Genomic DNA, 23,507 nt, shown 5'->3' with positions numbered 1-23,507 from the left:
CTTGTGCCTCCATCGTATTGAATTTATCTCAACGTCGATCGAGTTTCCAAACTCACTCACCTCAAGCACATTTGACCTATGCCTCTACTATAGTAGATTTATTTAAGCTCCAATTGGATTTTCTGACTCACGCGCCTTAGGCACATTTAGCTTATACCTCTACCGTAATAGATTTATATCGGCGCTAGTCGTGCTTTTTGACTTATATACCTCAAGCATATTTGGTTTTGCACCTCTACCATTATGAATTTATCTTGGCATGGATCGGGATTTCTCGACATACATATATCAGGCATATTTGGCCTTATGCCTCTACAATAGCGGATTTATCTTGGCACGAGACAAATGATATAAGAGTGAGATAAATATACTTGAAACACTTCGCATATAACATGGGGGACCTATTGGGAAGCTTGAACAGAGTATCACATATACAGTAGAAGAACATAAAACAAAATCCCAAATTTTCTAAAGAAAAATATTTTCGTCGTCATACAAAGATTGATGTACAAAACAAAACATAAAATAAAAAAATCATGCATATCAAGAGAGATTTATTATCTAAGAATATCATATATTCCTAAATTTTTAGATCTATAGGAGTGGATGAAGGAGGTTAATTATCCTCCTCTCTAATAGTGATCCATATGGCAGATGCAATTAAGACACTCCTCAAATTATTACATGATCTTCCTATCCATGTGCACCACATGATCAAGAAGGAGCCAACTCTTCTTGTTGTCCACACACTCTAAACTGGGGCTATCGGCTAAGAAGGACAGGGAGAGAAGAGAATATAAGGTGGCAACTAAAAAGGGTTTAGCTTATACCCCTTTGGTTCCATTATATTTATAGAGGTCCTTGTCAATTTATCCATAATGGATCTTGTCCTATTAGGTACTAGATCTTCATTTAACTATCCAAACATCTTGGATTAATGGATCTCTATCCAATAATCTCTTATTGGCTTATATTGAGTCTCATCTCGAAGATTCAATAATTCAGGGGTTTACTGGATATTCAATAAGATATGGACTCCAACGTATATCTCATATCTTAATCTCTACTTGTCGTAATACATACCATATATGTGTGACCCTCTAGGCCCAACATTGAGCTAGCCGTAAGTCGTACCTATCAAAAGTCCTTCTAACTAAGTGAATTATTATCTTAATAATAATTCACTTAACTCATCAATTATGAATATACTAAGCCACTGCGTCATAGTCCCCAAATACCATGTATCTATAATCTCTCATATATTTAATATATCAGAGACCGTATATCGGGTATGGTGCTATCAGACCTATACGGAATCTCCTTGAGTTTCGCTCTAATCAGATTCTCTCGGAGAACTTTTTCTCTCTCAATCCGAATGACCTTGGCAGGCGATTTTCTTAAGCAAGAACATATAGGATATTCCTCTCATGACACGAGGACGAATGATCCTCTATTGATACTCAATTGCTATCGAAATGGTTAGCTATCACTCCCGATGATCGGTTGTGCTAGATTTGGAACTTCCAAACGAATAAGTTTGGTATCAAAGAGTGGAGTACTCATACAAGATATCCTTGGTGCTTCATGTCTAAGGATTAAACACATAATTGAGACCGCAGAACTATTGTCAGACGATGAGGTGTCATTAACCATCTAACATTCCGTGAGCATATCAATTAGTAAACTCATTCTCCAATAAGCATCTGCATTGTATTCATAGTGTCTCTACATGAGCAATTATGAGACTCACTATCTCCATCAAATGGATGGGTATACAATACATAGGTCTATTCGATTATCTTGATGTCCCTCACGTATAACCTATGATTGGAATTACTTAAGATTTATGTTTAAAGACAAATCGATCTCCTCATCACTATCCGATTTTCATTACATAAATTTATGGACATCATAAGATATGCAATAAGCAACATAAAGTAAAAAAAAATATCAATAATAATATACAAAAAAGACTGCACCATATATCACACGTGTCATTACTCATGTGATTGACTTATAGGGCACCTATGACTAGCAATCTTTCACTTGACCTAAAGTCAATCACCTATATGTCTGATCCCCATTAGACCCCTATGATGCTCAAAGATAATATGAGATGACAGCGTCATCAATGGATCTAAAATATTATCCTTAGATGAAATTGTTTCCATTGGTACATCTCCACGGGCCACGTTTTCTCTGATCAGGTGGAACCTCCTCAGAATATGCTTGGTTTTTTTATGAGACTTGGGTTCCTTCGCTTGAGCAATCATCTAGTTATTATTGCAATATAAGATAATCGACTCCTTACTACTTAACATGACTCTTAGATCTATGATAAGCTTCTTCATCCAAACTCCCTCTTGTGCTACTTCTGTCGTAGCAAACTACTTCTCTATTCATGGTGAACACACACCCTAAGTTAGACTTGCTATCATCGACATTAGATTGGAAACTGGAGTCTATGTAGCCCTAAACCCTATGGCTACTTCCTCCATATACCAGTAAAAGATACTTAGTTCTTCTCAAGTACTTAAGTACTTAAGGATATACTTTACTCTCTTCTAATATTCTAAACTTGGATCAATTTGATATATACTCGCAACAATTAGAGCATGCGTTATATCAGGTATGGTATATAGCATAGCATATATAATAGATCATGTCGTCGAGACATAGGATATCATATTCAAGTTTATCCTTTCTTTAGGAATCTTTAGGGATATAGTCCTAGAAAGTGATATTTCATATCTCATCGGTATAATACATCTCATAAAATTTTTCATGTCAAACATTTTAATAATTTAATAGTCATAGGTACTCTACAAGTCAATCACATGAGTGATGACACGTATGACACGATACACACTTTTTTTACTTATTATTATTTATTAGTATTTTTCTCACTTTATATTACCTATTACATATATTATTATATCCATGGATCTATGTAATGAGAATCGGATCGTGATGAGATCACGATAATGATACTGATTCGTTTTTATACATATATCCTAAATAATCTCAATTGTAGGTTACTCGAGAGAGACATCGAGATAACCAAACAGATTAGTGTGCTATATACCCATTTATATAATGGAGGCGACTGATCTCATAGCAGCTCATGTAGAAACACTAGTGATATAGTACAAGTGTTCATTATAGAATGAGTTCATTGATTGATCTACTCACAAATTATTGGATAGTTGATAATACTTTATTGTCAGTTAATGATTCTGTCATCCTAATCGTGTATCTAATTCTTAGACTTGAGACACTAAGAATATTATATATGAGTACTCCACTCTTTGATAACAGACTTATAGGTCAAAAAATTTCAGATCTAGCATAGTCAACCTTACGAAGACAATTGAGTATCGATAGAGAATTATCTGCTCTCGGTGTCATGAGAGAAATATTCTATATGTTTAAACATAGGCAAATCCCTAGCCAGAATCATTCAGATTCAGAGATAAAGAGTTCTATGGGAGAATTCAATTAGGACGAGACTCAAGTAAAAATTATATGGGCTTGATAGCACTATACTCGGTATACAGTCTCAGATATTAAATAGATGAGGAACTATAGATAAATGACAACTAAGTATAGACAGGTCCAATGGATTGAATTTTCCTATATCGTGTAGAGACTACGATGTAGTGACCTAGTACATTCGCTAACCTTATAAGGGTAATTGAGTATCAATAAAGGATTATCTGCTCTCAATGTCATGAGAGGAATATCTTATGTGTTATTGCTCAAGCAAATCTCTGGCCAGAGTCATTCAAATTAAGAGAGAAAGAGTTCTCCGTTAGAATTCGATTACAGTGAGACTCGAGCAGATTCCGTATGTGCTTGACAACACCATACCCGGTATATGATATTTGGGATATTAGATGGATGAGGGACTAAGCTATACGGTAATTAAGAATAGACAGGTCCAATGGATTGAATTCTCCTTTATCATCTAGGAACTATGGTGTAGTGGCCTAATATATCTGTAGTTGATGAGTCGAGTAAATTATTATCGAGATAATAATTCACTGAGTTAGAAGGAGTTTTGATATGTATAACTCACGGCTAGCTTGATATTCAGCCTAGAGAGTCATACACATATGGTAGGTATTGTGACGAGTAGAGATTCAAATATGAGATATCTGTTGGAGCCTATATCTTATTAGATGTCCAATAAGCCCATAAATTATTAGATCATAGTGCCCTTCTTGCTATCGCTGCGTAGCTGCCACTTCCTATTCTCCTCCCTCCCTCTCATTCTCAATCGATAGCCTTAGTTTAGGGCGTGTGGATAGTAATAAGGGTCGACCCCTTCTTGATCACATGGAGCTCATAGAAAAAAAGATCGTGCAGTGATTTAAGGAGCGTCTTCGTCGCATCTACTATGTGGATCACCACTAGAGAGGAGGACAGTTGACCTCCTTTATCCACTCATAGATCTAAAATATTTTAGGGATATACGTGTTTGGAAACCTAAAGCGATATCACATGCATAGTGAAAAGATATAAAATAAAATTTTCATATTTTCATAGAAAATAGTTCATTCGTTGCGTGAAGAACCGGTATTTCACTGTCTTCTAAGCTGGGCAAATCCATTATGAGACTGAATGGGACACTGGAGTTTGAATGTCATGGTATCCTGCGGCACCTCATGATAGATGTCAAACAAGCAGCATTGATTACCCTTGCACTCACATTTACAAAAGCCGGTCCCCATCCCTCGCGTCTGACCCAGACCAAATCTGTACAATACTCGAGTCATCAATGAGTGCTCAGACCGGCAAATGAATCATATCGCCTCTGCAACCTTCTCTCAACGGGCCCTACCGTCATGTTTGACTGTGTCGCAATACAACATGCGCTACTGGTAGATTGATTTGATTTAATCATCTATTGTACAAAATGGCAAGTCAACGGCGAGGTGGAGGTTAAGGGACAGTGAAGGCAAAGAAAATGATAAGACATGCAAATAAATTGAAGATAGAATATCACCTAGATTGATGTCGTGTTTCTGGATTTTTCTTTCAAGAGAGTATGGCTCCTCCGGTTTAGTTCCATAGAATCTTCCCAACAGCAAAACGACATACCATGAGAAGACAAGCCACTTGGTCCTGTGGGTGATTTGGTTCTTTCTTTACGTTGTCCCTGAGAGAGAGAGAGACAGAGAGAGAGGAAGAAGAAGAATGACTAACCGTCCCAAAGTTTGCGCCAGACAAAATTGAACCCTCACCTCTCTCTCTCTCTCTCTCTCTCTGTGTAAATAGAAGGAACCAACGAAATTGAAATAGCAAGAGCGGCGAGCTGCATGTGCGGGGTTGCCTTTTGCTCCGTGACCGGGTGGAATAATAATAACCGGCTCGGCCCGGCCCGGCGCCCGGCCCGGCCCGGCCCGTCACACCAATGGTACCGGGATTGAACGAATGCTGCCTACCTACCACATGACATGCATGATGCCATGCTGCCAGTGCGTTTTGCTACGGCTGCTCAAAAACTGGAATCCACGCGCGACACACATGATAATACAAACTGCCTTTTGCCACACGATGGTGTCATCATCTATGCCACTTGCCACCTTCCGCTACGTTTGTTATTCATAACCCAGAATGGTGTCGCCCGTGCCAGAGACGCCACACACTCGGATGACTGTGGCGGGAGCATGTCTTGTACCAACAACCCTTTGTTTCCGATCTACCTTACCCCTCGGTCCTAGATGGGATTAACTATTCTTTGATGACGAGGCCAGATTTTTCTGTGATATAGACGGACGGACGGACGGACGGACGGAAGTTAGAAAGAAATGTGTTGCGTTAATAATCAACGACATATCGAAAAGTGAGACAATACATTTAACATAACTTCCGTCATGTTAAATGTTTTGTCTCACTTTTCGATATGTCGTTGATTATTAATCTTAAATATTTTTTTTTTGATTTAGAAATTTTGTTTACTTCTCTCCCTCGCCCAACACGTGACAAACCACGTCACCCTGGAAAATTCACGAGTGATTCGGTTCGACCAGCCAAACACGTTCCGGGTACACTGAGGCAGCCGACGAACCATCTGCCTCCGCGCACAGTGCCCCGAGGAAGAAGACATGCACCATTTATTGCATCCATCTAAAGCCTCTTTATTTGGGCGGAGGAGATATTTAATAGGGGAAGCAGGCCTCATTTATTGCGTCCGTATTTATTGCACTGCAGTGCATCCGACGTGGGACGCCTTACCTCGGAGACACACACCCACAGAAACACCTCCAGAGACCATCATCACCCAGGCCGGTCCATTGGGTGTTCAAATTTTAAAATCTGGTGTCAGAAAAGGGTGAGAAGGGGAGACCAAAGAACGTTGTTGTAATCATTAAAAGGGTGAATCGAATGCCCTTTAGCAAGGGAGAATTGATTGATTCACAGGGAAGGATGCCTCACAAAAGAAGGGATCCCATCCGAATAAAGGTTCTCATAACGCACCCAGAAAAGAGAGGGAGAGGGCGCTTCCTTCTTTCCAGCTCCTATCGCGGGTTACTTTTCCTTTGTGCCCGCGACGCTGCTGCAATCATGGTGTCCGACCAGAACAGGAGGAGGATATAAGCTGCATTTATCCGCCCATCAACTGCATCTCCGTCGGTTAATTGATTCATAATGACCCACCGGGGAGGGCTGAAACGAGCGAGCAGAGATTGGTTTGGGTTGCGCATCCCCAGTCACCATTTGCTATTAAACAGTCTACCTGACGAACCGCACTCTGCATCTCAGGCTGTGTTGTTTTGTTTGGACAGGTTTCCGCACGCATCTTAGAGCGCCATGGCCAATCTGAACCCTTACTCTTGCCAACCTACAAAAGGGCGCATCCACCGTGTCCGTCAGATAGTATTCCACGGACCTTGGCCATGTATCCACCGAGAAAAGAGACCTTCCTCTGTGGCTCTCTCTCTCTCTCTCTCTTCCCTCTCTCACTCTCTCGTTCGCTCGCTCATTCACTCACTCACTCTCCGTCAATCTAACTTTTCCTTTGGTAGCATTAAAAAGTGCGAGTAACAAAACCAACCTTTGGCACTCAGAACAACAGAGCTAACAGTAGTGCTGATAGATAGCATTTAATAGATACCGAGAAGAGCCAACCACCCGGCCCCCTTCATCATGTCAGGCCAGAGTTCCGGCGAGGTCTCCCCTGATTCCCCGCCTGATAAGTGTTCACCGCTTCCCTATTAATGGTAGATCCGCCACCGCCCTCATCCCCTCTCCGAAACCGCACCCCCGTTTACGCGGCGATCATCGTCGCCCGGGGTTCCTACTTCATCCATTGCCTTTAAGTTTCTTCGGCAGGAACCCAAGCCTTTCGCATCTTCTTGCTCGGTCCTCATCATGTATCTCCTCCCTCTTTCTTATCTTCCCTCGAGTCCCAAGGTGGCGGCCGTCTTGGGGGGGGACCCGATCATCGACCTTGTTCCGACCATCCAGAAGCAGAGAGCTGCATCGACGGCCATTTCATGAAATCTTGGCTAAGTTCCTTCATTGCGGTTTCTCCATCCGCTGTAATCCCCAGCCACCGATAGTCGGCATCGTGCGCATTCTTTTTCCTCCATAAATCCATAGGAAAAATTTGAGAGCAGACAAGTCGATCAAAGGAGCAACAAGGCTGCGAATTTGAGTTTACGAGGCCTACCATTTCCTCCTCTAGTCTCAGAGGCATTACCCCGAATGTTACTGGGCAGGAGGATGAGGAATCTGGCGTTCTGCCTGGCGTCCTTGCTGTTGTTTTGCCCTCTTCTGGCCAAATCAGGAAGCCCTGGTCTAAACGACGACGTGCTCGGCTTGATTGTCTTCAAGGCCGACATTCTGGATCCCCTGTCCAAGCTCGCTTCTTGGAACGAGGACGAAGACGATCCCTGCGGCTGGACCGGCGTCAAGTGCAATGCAAAGACCAACCGAGTCACTGAGCTCTCCTTAGTTGGCTTCTCCCTCTCGGGAAAGATCGGACGGGGCCTCCTCCAGCTCCAATCCATCCAGAAGTTGTACCTCTCCAAGAACAACTTCTCCGGGAGCCTCAATCCCAAGCTTTCCCAACTCGAGAGCCTTCGGGTTGTCGACCTCAGCGAAAACAACCTCTCCGGTGTAATCCCGGATGAATTTTTTGGGCAATGTAGGTCTTTAAGATCCCTCTCATTGGCGAACAACGCCTTCACAGGGCACATCCCACCGAGCCTCGGCTCTTGCTTAACGTTGGCGGCTTTAAATCTTTCCTCAAACCGGCTGTCCGGTTCTTTGCCCAAGGGGCTCTGGTCCTTATATGGTCTTCGATCACTTGATCTATCCGGCAATTCTCTGGTCGGCGAGATACCTGGCGGAATCAGTCGGCTATACAATCTGAGGTCAATCAGCTTGCGACAAAATCATCTCTCTGGTCGGTTGCCTGATGACATGGGCAGCTGTTTGCTGTTGAAATATCTGGATTTTAGTGTGAATTTTCTCACCGGGAGCCTTCCTGATTCTATGCACAGGCTCTCCATGTGCAGTCACTTGAGGCTGGCGTCGAACTTGTTCTCAGGCAAAGTTCCAACATGGATCGGAGAAATGAAAAACTTGGAGTTCCTTGATTTGTCCAGAAACTGGTTCTCCGGCAGAGTTCCTGAGTCGATTGGCAAGCTGCAGCTTCTTAAAAGTCTGGATTTGTCACGAAATAGGCTCACTGGAGGCTTGCCGGAATCAATTGGTGCTTGTAGAAGCCTGACGGACTTGGATTTAAGTGATAACTCTCTGACTGGAAATCTTCCATCCTGGGTTTTTGAGTTGAAGTTGCAGCGAATTTCAGTGTTCGGGAACAAAATGAGCGGCTGTATCTCCGTAGGAGTTTCCGCAACCAGTGATCGGAGTCTGAGTTACTTAGATTTGTCGGGAAATGCTTTCTCTGGTGCGATTCCATTGGTTCTCGGGAATCTTCTGAGCTTGCGGCAATTGAACCTGTCCTGGAATTTGCTTTCCGGATCTATACCAGCAAGTATTCTGGCGCTGGAGACAGTGGAAGTCCTTGATCTTAGTAGGAACCTGATTAATGGGAGCATTCCACTGGAGATTGGGAAAGCAGTCTCTCTGAAGGAGCTGAGGCTGGAGAAGAACTCTCTGACTGGAGAAATCCCAGTACAGATAGGGAATTGCTCTTCCCTCACAACCATGTAAGTTCTTTCCGCTTGTTAGTGCTTGGTGGTAGATAGGATATTTCCAATTGTTGGATCTGGAATTATGGTATTTGTTGCCCTTATCATCATAAGAGGAGGCAGCCCTCCGTTGATCAACCTGTCTTCGTTCCTGCTTTTCTGTATAAATTCTCTGCCAAAGGGCACTTATGCCTTGGTCACAGCAGCGTGGATTATCCATTTGGTTTTGGAGTAGCTTTCTTGTTGCTTTTCTTAATATGTATGTCCCTTTCCAGTTGCTGCTCTTAGATGTTACTTTGGTTAGTTTATCAGGAGTGATTAAATAACGCAAATAACTGCTTACAACGTAATGTTTCTTTTCTCTCTGAAATTGGTAATCCTGTCGCATGAGATACTATTTTGTTTCTTCCTTGACATAGTCGGTATTATTTCAGCTTTCGGTTTGACTTTGCCTGCGAAATCAGAGGTGATTTTTGTAATTCACTCTTTTGTATCATTGTCTCAATGTAAATCAGATTTCAGCACAAACCTGTTCTAATGACTCTTTTGTTTAAATTGTTTCATTTTAGGATGCTCTCGCAGAACAATCTCACGGGTCCATTACCCCAAACCATAGCCAACCTCACCAACCTTCACAAAGTAGATCTTTCGTTCAACCGACTAAGTGGAAACCTCCCAAAGCAGCTCTCCAATCTCCCCCATCTCCTCTCCTTCAACATATCCCACAATCTCTTCTCTGGGGACCTCCCTGCTGGAAACTTCTTCAATGCCATTCCACCTTCCTCCCTCTCTGACAACCCTGGTCTCTGTGGCTCAGTCGTGAACCGTTCCTGCCCCACTGTTCTTCCCAAGCCTATAGTCCTCAATCCTAACTCTTCCACTTCATCTGCCAATACCTCCCTTTCATCCAAGAACACCCGCCACAAGAAAATCATATTCAGCATATCTGCTCTTATTGCGATTGGAGCTGCTGCTGTTATTGCACTTGGTGTCATCACAATTACCATCCTTAACATGCGAGTCCGGGCCTCCACTGACCCCCATTCTGCTGCTGCCCTTGCTCTGTCTGATGGCTACTACAGCAATTCTCCATCAACCGATGCAAATTCTGGCAAACTTGTAATGTTCTCCGGGAGTGATCCTAATTTCAGCACCCGAGCACATACAATCCTAAACAAGGACTGCGAGCTGGGTCGTGGGGGCTTTGGTACGGTCTATAAGACAATTCTCCGGGATGGGAGGCCTGTGGTCATCAAGAAGCTTACAGTTTCAAGCCTGGTGAAATCGCAGGAAGATTTCGAAAGGGAGGTTAAAAAGCTGGGAAAACTAAGACATTCTAATCTAGTGGCCCTTGAAGGTTACTATTGGACGCAATCATTGCAGCTCCTCATATACGAGTTTGTCTCCGGTGGGAGCCTATATAAGCACCTGCATGAATGTTCCACCTCGAACCCCTTCTCGTGGCAAGAACGGTTTGATATTATTCTTGGGATCGCGAGAAGCTTAGCTTACCTACATCGGCTGAGCATAATCCACTACAATCTCAAATCAAGCAACATCCTTATCGACGGCTCAGGGGAGGCCAAAGTTGGGGACTATGGACTGGCAAAACTATTACCGATGCTGGACCGCTATGTGCTTAGCAGCAAAATTCAGAGTGCACTTGGTTATATGGCACCAGAGTTTGCATGCCGGATGGTGAAGATCACCGAGAAGTGTGATGTCTACGGATTTGGAGTGTTGCTGCTGGAGATTATTACAGGAAGGCGACCTGTGGAGTACATGGAGGACGATGTGGTAGTGCTTTGTGATGTGGTGAGGGTCGCATTGGAAGAAGGAAGAGTTGATGAGCTAGTGGATGGGAGGCTCGGTGGGAAGTTTCCAGCAGAGGAGGGTGTGCCGGTAGTGAAGTTGGGGTTGATCTGTACATCGCAAGTCCCATCAAACCGGCCTGGCATGAGTGAAGTCGTAAGCATTTTGGAAATGATCAGATGCCCACAGGAGCACCTCGAGAACGAATCGACTTGAATTTTTGAATTTTTTGCCTCTTCATTTTGTTGCTTTTCTTGAAGTCCAAGACATGAGGTGAGTTACCTCAGCATAAGATCGTACGGAAGATTGAGTTCTATGGCGAAAAGGAATCCGGCTTGCTTATCGAAGGGGAGGAGAGTAAACTATAAAAGTAGAGGAGTGAAATGCAAATGCCTTGTGTTCCCTTTTGTTTTTTGGTCGTTTCTTATGTTGGGCAGAATGTGAAGTGTTTAAATTGTCTAGCTGGACTTTCTATCGCCGGATTCCTGTTCACCGGGCTCTTGTATTGTCAAAAACTAAAAGTCAACGCTTGTTTCTTCATGTGATTTAGATAATGGTGGTGTTATATTTTCTCATTGCAACTATTAGATGGTTGTTTCTTATTTAGGCTGGATTTGCACTAGTCTATTTGTTTCAATCTAAGTGGCAGAAGATGATTCCCGTGGCCATCAAGGGGTGGATAAGATCCATCCTAGTTGTATAACAGTTGGTCGATAAGTATTAGTGGACTAGGAATTCTTATGAGTTTCGATGAGAGGGAGAGAGAGATATATATATATATATATCTAATTTTGAGATATTTCGGTTGTATGTATAGGGTGTTGAGCAAAGTTAGAGAGAGTTTCGGGATTTATGTGAGATGGGTGTAGAAAGGGTTCGTTCGGGGGATTTGTGTTAGCTGATTTTTTTATATCTAATTTTTTTTATATAGTAAAAAATAATTATTATTATTATTATTATTTTTTAATGCATGTAATGGTTATTGAACTTGAGATTTATGGAATGTTGTTTGATCATTCAACCTGAGATTTCTGTAACGCAACAACGCCTGGGAGGGACGTCATAAAAACATTTCTCGCTTATAATAACTTCATTAATTTAATCAATTCCATCCACGTTCGTCCATTGAGAGTACAGTACGGTACTCATCATCAAGTACTCGTACACCTCCCGTATACGATGAGTTATGTATGCACCAAAGAAAAAAAAAACATTTCAATGAAGTACCTACGTTTATGGGTCATTCTAATGCAGAAAAGCGGAATGGACCTTTCACGTATATATCCTAAATTTGTTGATCGAGAAGCTCCGTGTTGCAAACGGAGGAGGTGGGACATGGAGGAAGGGATCTTACATTCCCGCGTGTTCGTCTGGTTTCGAGTTCCATTGCCCTGCTTTTTCTCTTAGAAAAAATTGAAGCATGCATCCATGGCGGCGACCACCGAGCGCGCTGACAAAACGGTAATCCGCTGAAAGAGCATCGGCTGCTTTTAACAGGCAACATGAATCCAGTTGACCTGAGCAGAGATTCTCTGCATTCACTCGACACAAGTAAACAGAGTTGAGATAGCGTTAATGTTTAAACAGGTAATGCAACTCGTCCTTAATTTACTCGCCGTCGCTGTATGATGCTGTGCAAGTGAGCTCCACCACATTGGTTGAAATGTCGAGGTGGGAGATGAGAGCTACTAGCTAAACTTCAACCTCGAGACCCCTCTAGTCTCCTATTACAATAGGTAGCCAGTGCAGGGAGTAATCATGTTATATATGCCAATCTTACGCGGTAGAACATGATGAGAGATAGATATTTGGAATGTGTTAGCCATGTATATATATATTGGCCCCCTCTTGAAGCAGATGCTGCTGATCGATCATTCAATTTGTGTTCTTTTGCTTACAGATACGCGGTAGCAGCAAAAGTGAGCTGTGGGGGGAGGGGGGCATAAAGAGCGAAGAAAACCAAAAGGAAGGCGTACGTCTCCTGCACGTCCCTGCAGCATTTGAACTTGGAAAGGTGGAAAGGACAATCGAGTGGGTGGAGATACTTGAGCTTTCTTTCGTAATAGGTTGAGAGGATTATTTAGCGTTAAAACAGTTGGATGTGAGTTGATCCCCCACCCCCACCCCCACCCCCACCCCCAACCCAAGTATCAAAGTTTGACCTGAAGAAGCGATTACTGTTTTTTTTATCTTTGACAAACATAATAAATCTTGATGGCGCAAGCTCATGTATGTTTCTTTTTTTTTTTGGCTTTAATTTTTGGCAAAAGGTAGGTCATGTATGCTACTGGAACTTCCAGATCATAAATTGCTTATAATAATAATCTCCATCGAATGAACGACTTGCATGCCGGCAAAGCGTTCCCTTTCGTTGTGGGGAAGAGGGCACAAGCAGCAGGCCTGCTTGCCAGCTCAGGGAAGACTTAAAAAGTGCTTCTCGTCCCAAGGGTCCCCATCCTCACCCTTGCATGATAAAAAGGGCGTAAAGCGAACCGTGAGCTGGTGGTGGTGGTGGCCGCAGGTAGAGCTTTTCAGATAATAATAATAATAATAATAATAATAATAATAATAATAATAATAATAATAATAATAATAATAATAAGAGAAAGGACAAGTTATCACATAAAGGAAAAGGTAAAGCTAAAGCGATTGGAAGAGTGGTAGGTGGAGTGGCTTTCCCGTTTGACTTTATTAAGGGACCGGACCGTATGATGTGCCCTTTCTCTCAACTTCGCCAGACATGCACATGCACATGCACATGCACAGAACATGTCACCAAGAGGGTCCCCGATAAAAAAAATTAAAAGCCTCATGTTGTGTAAACAACTTTATGTCGTGACCTCGGGGCCGTCGCGACTTGATTGGGGTCCGAATGACGGGGATCTTGCACGGCGTTCTTCGAGATTGCCCTGACGGTCTATTACGGTGGTCCGGTCGGGACGTCTCGTCGGGAGGACAGCTTTGCCGCAGCGCCGGGAAGAGGCGATCCCGTCCATATACCTGCACACAGGTCGGGTCGGTGGCTCGGCCCGACCCCTCCGACGATCAAGTTAGTTGATGTGGAGAGGATTTCAGATGAAGAAAGGTTTTTGTGTCGGTCCCCCCTTTTTCTTTTGGGACTCGAGGGTATTTATAGGTAAGTTTAAGGTTACTTGACGGGCCTATCGACGGGGGCAGGATCGTACCTCTGATGGCATTTGACATGGTCATTGGCGTTGCGTGGAGAACCGAACTGCCGCAGGGTATGGGCGAACCTCGATCGTCGTGTTCCTCTGCCTCGGCCAAGCATGCCGGGTCAGACGACGATGGGATCGTTGTCTGAGAGTGGGTGACATCAGCGCACATCGCGTCGACATTATTGCCCTCTTTTGGGGCAGAGCGTCATCTAGGCGTGGCTGACATCGTGGCACGTCATGTCGCCATTATTACCCTTATCACGTCACTTACGTGACCTGTTAGAGAGTCGGATGTCCAACTTCAGATGAAACCATCGCTCAGAGACGTCGCCGCCATCCTCGTTTGATGTTCGCCTTATATTTCCCGCATGCATCCATAGAAAGAAAGATGGTGAAGGATGCACTTGCCGTCGCAAATAGCTGCTTTTAGTGACAACAAACACTCCTCATGGCTAGAAGTTTACGACGGTGACGGACGAAGAAGGGTGCCGCTGAAGGTTTTGCTCTTCTCTGAAGAAACTTTTCATACTTGTTGTCATCGCTTAGAAGCCGACGAATATTATACTCATTTCTGCAGAAGAGAAACGGCTTCAGCACCACCTGAAGCGCTAATATCTTTTGTTTGTGCCCCCCCCGAGTTCATTCATCGACAGGCCCCGCGGGGACCAGTATCAGAGATCATGTCCATGCCCATGCCCATGCCCATGATAGATAGCAGCACAAACTATCACAATGCTCGCTTGTCATGGGTACGGCACGCCTCGATGGTCGCAATAGCTAGCAGCTGCTGCAATTGTCAGTCTGCGTTGGATCGTTCACGTAAGAAGATGCAGAGGAGGGGGCTCACCTTCTGGTGATTCACGGCGTCTACGGAAGAGATGCACTCGTCTTGGTTTCCAGTGTAGACACAGAAACAAACACCGCCTGAGCCGGAAGCGATGGTGTAATAGCAAATTGACGAGCGTCGCAACTCTTAGGAGGAGGAGGACGGCTCATCCATCTGCCACTGATAGGATACGTACCTTTAAATGTAATTAGGAACAACTTTTCATCAGGAAGCGATCTACCATCAAAATCCTGTCAATTTCCATGTCTAAAACCACAGCAAGGCTTGGTGGGCTCAAGTCAAGCTCACAAGTTGAAAATGATGCCGTTCGCAAATACTGTGACTTGACAGGAACTCATTCGCCCTCCCTCCTCGGGGAAGAGTAGTTCAGTCAACAATACACAGGGGATACACAAAGACTCAGCGATTGGCCCTGCCTGCCAGAAAATTTTGGTGTAGATTCATTGACAACAGAACGCTTACCTACAAATGGTAATCCTACCCCCATTACTTTACCTAGGAGTGGATAAGCAAACAAAATATACATCTTGTATCCTCTATTGCATCAAGTCACAACATACAAAAAACAAAAACAAAAAAAAAAAACCCAAAAACAACAAATTACTAATCAATATAGGCATATCAAAACCCTTCAAGCCTCTGCATAGCAGGCGAACAGCTTCTGATACTGCTTATCCTATTATCCTCTACTGCACGTGTAGTAGTGCACTTAAGAGGCGGATAAGATATGGATATTGATGTCCTTGGAGAAAGCAACAATTGGCTTTTTGACGGAGGTGAAATTGAGAAACTGGGAGGAGGTTGTGGTGGAATGATGCCAATCAGACTTGGAGACTTGCACATCCGTTTCCCTGCAATGACAGATGGTTCTTGGAGGGGGTAACGGCTAGGGCATTTCATGTCAGGAACATCCTTGAGTGCTTCGACGATGAACCTCATGGTAGGCCTCTTCGAAGGATCCTTTCGGAGACATTTTAGTGCAACGTCTGCTACAGTTCGGGCAGACTTTGGAGGGAAACGCCCTTTCATACGGGGATCCATGATAAGAGATAGGCGACAATCATCAGCAAGAAAAGGTCTACTCCATTTCACAATGTTTCGCTCTTCTTTGGGATAGCGGTTGTCCAGATTTTTCCTACCAGTCAGCAGTTCAAGAAGGACTATTCCAAAACTCCAGACATTACTCTTCGGAGTGAACAACCCCTGCTCCAAGGTCTCCGCTGATAGGTTTGCAGTAGCCTGAAACAAATCATAGAGTATATTATCTTGTCAGTGGTTTTTGTAATTGTTCATTACTACTTCACACTTAGTCCAGTCTGCTGTGTTCATTTTTCACAGGTCTAGTTCACAGATGTCCAACCAATCAAAAACTGCATTTGCTTTTTGTTGAGGTTAAGGCATAAATGCAGTTCCAGAATCATATGGAAGATCAACATCTAAATGATACATTCAGAAAAAGGATGGTAGAACAAGAAACTTCATATTCATGATGCATGTATTATCCACCAGGATAAAAGTATAGCATGAAGCTACATGACGAGATAGTTGGGTTGTGATTTGAATCGCATGAGAGCTGCATGCAACAGTGTAGAATACTGGGTGCAATGCGCTGCATGAGATAACTACACGGCCTCAATCACTCCAAGAACTAAATTAACAGTGTAGAAAACTGGGTTGTGATTTGTATTGCATGAGATAGCTGCAAACAATGATTATATATTTCCTTAAAATTTCAAGGGAGTTCTGCGGCCGATGCTGACAGTGTTAAACATAAGAAGATTTTAAGGTAGATTGAAACATAGTCCTGAGCACGCATAACCTGTTGTGTGGTGCAATGTGCTGGGGTGAACAGGCTCTGAGTCCAGCATGTCCCAGAGATGTGCTAAAATCTGACCACGGTCACATGCAAGTACCGTTCTGGGGCAAGTAAATTTGCACGCATTAATCTGGCTATGCAAACAACTTTTTTGTTTTTTTCTCTTTAGCAAGATTTAGCAAATTGGATGTAGTTCTTATGCTTGTTATATCATGTAAATCACTCACAATAGAAGAATCAGAGACGTCTGCGTCTGGATTGTAGCTTGCACATCCATATCCTGATAGCTTTGCACTGAAGTCCTTGTCAACTTGTATATTTGAAGTTGAAAACTCATAATACATGGCCTGCAAAATCAAAAGGCCATAAAATAAGCACAACCATTTCCACGGAAGGAATTTCTGGAAAATAAATCATTAATTTTAATGATACAAAATATCATTTGTTTCCTAGAAGTTTAGTTGAGTGAACAATTACCGCAAACACTAAAGGTTGCATTTGGCGTTCTTTATGGGATTTTGTATCTAACAAACAAAATAAAATACAAAAAGAATTTATTTTGTTTGTGTGCTTTTGCTTTTAGAAACTGTGTTTGGTGGTAGTCATCACTAGTGTGATTCTTCCAATACTGTACTTTGCTTATTATGGTCCGATGGTAGGAAATGAACTGTGTTTATAAAAGTTCTGGAACCAGTAATTACCTACTTCTAAACTTTTAGAAAAATTTATAAGCACTTTTGACAAAACAAGATCACCAGAAGTTTCATTTGAAGTACTCAAAAAATTTTCACCCTTGGAATAGAAAAAGTCAATAAAAAAAATGCGGACCAATGTACATAATATATGACGCCAAAAAGAGACTGAAACAGCAAGGGGCCCAACATCATATTTAAGCTCAAATAATCCCCCTCACATGCAAGAAAAGTACTAATGTGGACCCAACCAGATATGCATTGTTATTAGAAGTGATAAATGTGCTTTGCACAAAAGCACAGATATGCACTGCTATTAGAGGTGATAAATGGATGCCAGGCAGATAAAAAAGTCTCAGGATGCCTTATCTATACACACCTGAATCACATATGTACAAATATACAATCATGTATATATCTATTCACTTAACATATACATTTATTATGGCCTGGATTCAGATAATAATTATGTATATGACATTTGTATTACCTTCTAAAGACTTCACGTATACAATTATAATAATGACATATATTGCCTTTGCACACAAAAATATATCTTCTAAGTACTTTTCTTAAATCAATGTTAATACCAGAGTTATAGAACACCGGAAGCAAATCTTGATTATGTTTATGTATTAACTAAAAGAAAATATTATTATTATGAAACCTTTTTGTGAGATTTACTTCAGTCACTACCTTGGCACCTCTGTAGGATTTAAAATAGGTCTGTCACCCGGAGTTGTCTACACTATCTGACAACTGGTGAAAATACAAATCAGAAACTAGGTGAACGATTATTCAAATAAGAGGCAAACAAAAGGATTCTTCCAAAAAGTAATCATTAAGTCCTGCTATGGTCCCACATTTAAAATTTTAATTAGGTGATCGATCATCACACAATTAGGTTGATGAGAGAAAACCAACATTATATTTGAGCTCTAAGTATCTGACATTGGTCATGTTGTTAAAAGCTCATACTAGGTGTTAGACAGTCTTACTTTAAGTAATATTCTTAGTTTTAAGCTTTACTTATCAGAGAGGCTGGATTATAAGAATTCCTAAACTACTGGAAATCCACTTTAGAAAGATCCAAATGTCTATTTAGAGACTAGAGGGTACTTTAGAGGGTTCCAGGTTTTATGATTTTTGGCAAGTCTTCTTACTCCAATGACATTGTAATACTATTTTAAGGCTATGACTCCCTTGGTGTTATTATAGTCTACAAAGATGCAGTAAAAGAAGTTTTCTGTAGTTCATATGGTATCGGCTATCTATCATCATATTTTAAGGCCATCAGAGCTTGATGCTTTTATCCTCAGCTTCTGCATATATCACTTCCCATTCCCTTCATTGAATTAATAAGTGATGCATTCACCATCAATATACTACATAACAATGTCTTTTTCCAACTAAAATCAACACATTCGAGCAGCCTTCGCCACCAAAATTTATCACTTCTAATCATCTTACCTTATAAAAAATCAGCCTCAAATATCACCATTCCATTTTCCACAACCAAAGTTTACAATTTTATAGTGCTTTATAGTTAATATGGAGACCCAAAATTAAAATTCCAGCAAACACTATCTCTTGTTAGAATGTTGGACCCTACTTTCTGCTACATCCTCAAACATAATCAGCAGAGAATGTAATTTTAAAAGATTATATTTGAGAGATAACTAACCAAATTCAAGGTCAACAACTATGGGAATTTGGTGTTGTTTACAAGGTTGTCAGAGACACATCTGAAGACTATTTCTCTTTGGAGCAATATTGTCCCTAATGCTAGTCATTTTAACAAAGTAATCCGAAATCAAACCAGAAGTTAGAACTCCCACAAAAAAACAATGTCTGATGCGGAATGGTTGGAGGTATATTAAATTGTGTGATGAACTAACCTGAAAAGGCCCTTCTTCATGCAAAAATGCAAGGCCTTTTGCAGCACATAGGGCAACCTTCATTCGTGTAGGCCAATCCATGGATCGACCATCTAATCTCCCATGAAGAAGTTGATCTATACTTCCATGATAGAGCCTCTCATAAATTAACATCCGCTCATCAGACCCCTCTTGAGCATGGAAACCAAGCAGCTTGCAGAGATAGGGATGCTGTAGGGATGCTAGTACATTCACCTCATTCAAAAACTCCTTCAAACCCTAAAAAATATAAACATAAACATTTTAAGTTTATATCACAAGGAGAATCTTAGTGTTCATAGTTCAGAAAATAAAAAAATTAATAAAGAGAAGACAGCTTCTGGCATGGACCATTGCAACAATTTAAGCGGTGAAGAGGTGGAATCCCACAAAGTGGATGCCAATACTAATTAACCATAGAATGCTAATGCAAATGTACTTTTCGTTTAGCAAAAAGCACATGGATACATGTGTGCAAAAATATATAGCACAATCGTTGAAGCATTTGAAATTTTGCCATCAATATCAAGATTCGTAATTTTGTACCATACCAACGTTTCGAGCTTTGCTTGATATGGTATGGTACTGACAAACCAAGCGGTACGCCAAGGTGTACCGCTCGGTGTGTGTGTGTGTGTGTGTGTATATATATATATATATATATATATATAAAAGGGAGGCGTATGCTACCTCGGCGGCATCGCCTCCTTTTCTTCTCCTCGTCACGTCAGATGAGGACAAGACACGGTCTTCTCCTTATCTGCGACGTTCGGTAATGACGTAGAAGGCCGTAAACGTCTCCGACCTTCGACGAAGGCCGCAAGCATCTCCGGCTTTCGGTGAAGAAGAACCGAGATATCCCACTGCTTATCCTAATTCCTCACCAGATATTGTTTCTTCTTGAGTCAACACAAGAACTTTCATTGCTTAACACAAGCACCCGACCCAAACTCGTATTTCATCTAGAACTACACTTTCAACTGACCCGAGTCGTCGCCTCTCCGTTACCTCTTGGATCAGGATCGTAGAGGGAGGGCGACGTCAGATTGGGAAGCATCGAGGTTCTCCCGATTCTCCCTCTTCTTCGAGCGCCTTCTCCCTCTTCTCCCTCGACGTTTCTTCTTCCCTCACCGTAGCCAGGCCGTAGCCAAGTTGATATCGCCCGGTAGCGAACGATCAGCGTACCGATCTGTTGGCAGACTGGTACGGATGGTATCATTCGAAATTAAAATCCTTGATCAATATGTAGACAACGTATTCTCACACAAATGTGCAAACCTATGATTGCAAAATGACAAGTTGCAAAAACATAAATTCCATGTGATGACATGAAATGAGTTGAAAATTTCAGCAACAAGGATTCAAGCAGCAGAAGATAGCATACATACAAATCTTAAGTTAAGAAAAAATTAGGAAGAGTGCTTAATGTGTATTGTCGGCAACAGAAAGTCCGAAACTCTGTAATCATTACTTCGTATTATCGGCAAGGTTGAACTTCAGAAATAAAACAAAGATCACATTGTTAAAAGGTCAAGCTAATTATAGCAAAATTTTCTCCACACTTGCTATTATTTCGGTCCTACATGAATTTCAGTATCAGCTATCATAAATCCATAAAAGCCTACATGTGTGACTACATGCATGAGGATGCTTGTTCATATCACCTGACAGGAAGGAAGTAAACGAGTAACTGTAGCTTCGCTTCTCTTTAAACTCATGCTATCATCTCCAAAGGTAGCCTTATAGATTGTAGTTGAAAGGCCTTCTGACATGCATCGACCCACAGAAAAATTTTGACAAGCAGCCGAAATCTCTTCATAAGAGAAGTTCCGGAGGCCTCCTCCCCCTAATGGAGGCAATGGTAGAGGTCCAGATGATACAATAGGATCACTAGTATTGTTCAAGTTAAAACTTTCCAAGTTCCTCAAAGAGAAAGTATGTGGCGAGGGAAGGGGCAGCGGCAAAGGATTTGAAAAGCGTTGGTCCTTCACTGAGATACCTCTGCCTTTGCACTCTTCTTGGTCATCATATTCTAGTGAAGCAAGAGCATACTGGTCTGCCAAAACGAGGGTAGAAGGAGCAGACAGTGCCCGAACTCTGCTGTTGAGTATCCGATGGCCAGATTGTGCAGGTTTTGTTCTGTTTCTGAAACTTGGAGGGGCAGACTGGAGGGATGGTCCAGATTGTGTTGGTTCCGGAAGTGCACATGTAACAGTCTCTGCAGCGATCATGCGTTTCTTGTTTCCAAAACACCCAATTTTCTTTTTCTTGCATTTCAAGACTGTGAAACAGCCCATCTCAAGAATACTGTTGGACTGAACTGCAAGCAGGCAGACAAACCAAGTGGTGTTATTTGGCAGAAAAGTATAAGTATAATTTGCAAAACCAGAAATATAATCGTTCACAACACTGAACATATCATCTCCTTTGTGCAGTGAAAACAGAGACAGGGCTGTCCTTCAAAGGTAAACCTGCAGTTGGTTGTGGTTATTGGTGTTAAAATTGAGAGTTGCTGTTAAGGCAACACTGATTTCACGACTCAATACATCAATCTAGGAGTGTGTCACAAAGCCGGAAGAGAAAACAGAAACAACTCCCTCATTTCTTGTTTTTATGTAAATTAATGGGGACTTTTATTCTATTGGAGGATCGAATAAAAAGAATTGTAAAGCTAAACCAACAATAACTTGGATTACACTACAAATTTGTGTTGTCAAGATAAAAAGTCCTCGGGCCACATATCAAGCCCAGCCGATTCGATCGTTTCAAAGCTCCACTAAACCAGCCCGTCAGTTCATTAAAGAAGTTATTGAAAAATTAGAACGAGCTGCCGTGAATTGACCATGGTAGACTACCACCAGCCAGAGATGGCAATCCCAAAGATAGTCCGCCTACGAACATGTTCCACAGATCTGCTAGGATCAATAAAAGATAACCATAGGAGTAGTGTATGTCATGCGATTTCTCTATCTCCTCACTTTTCATACCTATTTTCATTTGTCTTAACAATACCACCGTGTTACAAACAACATATTACCAACAACAAGAAAAATTATGATTCCGTCGGACCGGACCTAAATATCAAGAAAATTTTATGATACGACTTCTTTTAATGAGTTTCACCGTTTCCATGAAAAGCAAGTTACTGTAACTCCAGAATCAGCTTCTCCTAGTTCCGGGAGAAAAAAATCGTAGAGAAACAATCCCAACCGAGAAGTCCCAAGGAAAAACCCGGAGGGAAGCCTTAAAACAAACCCTAAGAATTTGGTACGATTGTGTCGTTATTATGCGAAGCCACAAAAACACACATACACAAAAGTTTATCAGCTTAATTCGACAAAACCTGTCGTGACACCAAGAGAACAGCCAGAACCTCGAGACCAAAAGGAACTTCCTCGGGGTCAAGAGAATAATCTGGAGGAAACAACCAAGTAAGGTGTAAGTGGTACCCTAATATCAGGCGAATAGAAGATCCAGCGAATAATACCAGGCGTGCTAGCAGAAAGATGGTAAAAGTTGCCACCTTGGGGCGAAAACCAACTTCACCCCCCACGCTGCGGTCGATCTAGATAGACAATGCCTTTACTTTTAGGAACATTGGAAGAGAGGTTTATATAGGAAGGAAGCGAGAGAGGAGAAAGGGATAAAAAAACAAAAAGGAGGAAGAAGAAGAAGAAAGGAAGCGCGGGGGAAAACAGGAGAACACAAAATATAAGAGATGATGATGATGGTAATGATAATAATGGTAATAGAAAGGAAATGGGATAGAAATGGAATCGAGCAGAGGAGAATGGAATAATAATAGAGGGGGAAAATGGATGGGAACGAAAGAGGAGAGAGAGGAGGGGAGCGGCAGTGGTCAAACCGCAACCAAGACTGGCCTTCCGTATCCCACATTCTTCGCATCATCGAATTCCACTACTGTCCTGGTCGACAGATGAGAATATCCAAAAGTGCCACAGGATGTCCTCCGTTTACTTCCATGGCCGTCGGATCGTCCACCTTCCAGATTTCAACGGCCTACAATTTTCATGGTATCATTATTCAACAGCCACGTCGGAAGGCCAGCACTAACTCTTAC

General features: G+C 42.1%; 1 protein-coding gene and 1 pseudogene across 9 annotated transcripts; one reads left to right on the top strand and one right to left on the bottom strand.

Annotated features, from left to right (window-relative positions):
* The first annotated feature begins 7,071 nt into the window (after positions 1–7,071).
* On the top strand, positions 7,072–11,554 carry LOC135613208 (probable LRR receptor-like serine/threonine-protein kinase IRK; annotated as a pseudogene).
* Positions 11,555–15,415: 3,861 nt separating this feature from the next.
* On the bottom strand, positions 15,416–23,298 carry LOC135581179 (probable serine/threonine-protein kinase PBL1). 9 transcript variants are annotated; one of them, XM_065110300.1, is made up of 6 exons: positions 22,914–23,298; positions 22,739–22,840; positions 21,091–21,746; positions 19,409–19,666; positions 17,046–17,165; positions 15,416–16,241 (listed from the first exon to the last, which is right to left on the bottom strand). In XM_065110300.1, exons 3-6 carry the CDS (start codon positions 21,721–21,723, stop codon positions 15,624–15,626), a joined length of 1,629 nt encoding a protein of 542 aa, XP_064966372.1. In that variant the 5' UTR covers positions 21,724–21,746; positions 22,739–22,840; positions 22,914–23,298; the 3' UTR covers positions 15,416–15,623. The 9 variants fall into 9 exon arrangements, with proteins under 9 accessions (XP_064966372.1, XP_064966369.1, XP_064966374.1 ...); XM_065110297.1 differs by having other exon boundaries at positions 22,770–22,840; XM_065110302.1 differs by having other exon boundaries at positions 22,950–23,298.
* Positions 23,299–23,507: the final 209 nt, after the last annotated feature.

Source organism: Musa acuminata, chromosome BXJ2-5 (genome assembly GCF_036884655.1).
Source record: "Musa acuminata AAA Group cultivar baxijiao chromosome BXJ2-5, Cavendish_Baxijiao_AAA, whole genome shotgun sequence".
Taxonomy (NCBI): Eukaryota; Viridiplantae; Streptophyta; class Magnoliopsida; order Zingiberales; family Musaceae; genus Musa; species Musa acuminata.
The sequence above is the reverse complement of the archived record's forward strand: the minus strand, read 5'-3'. Positions and strand labels throughout refer to the sequence as shown.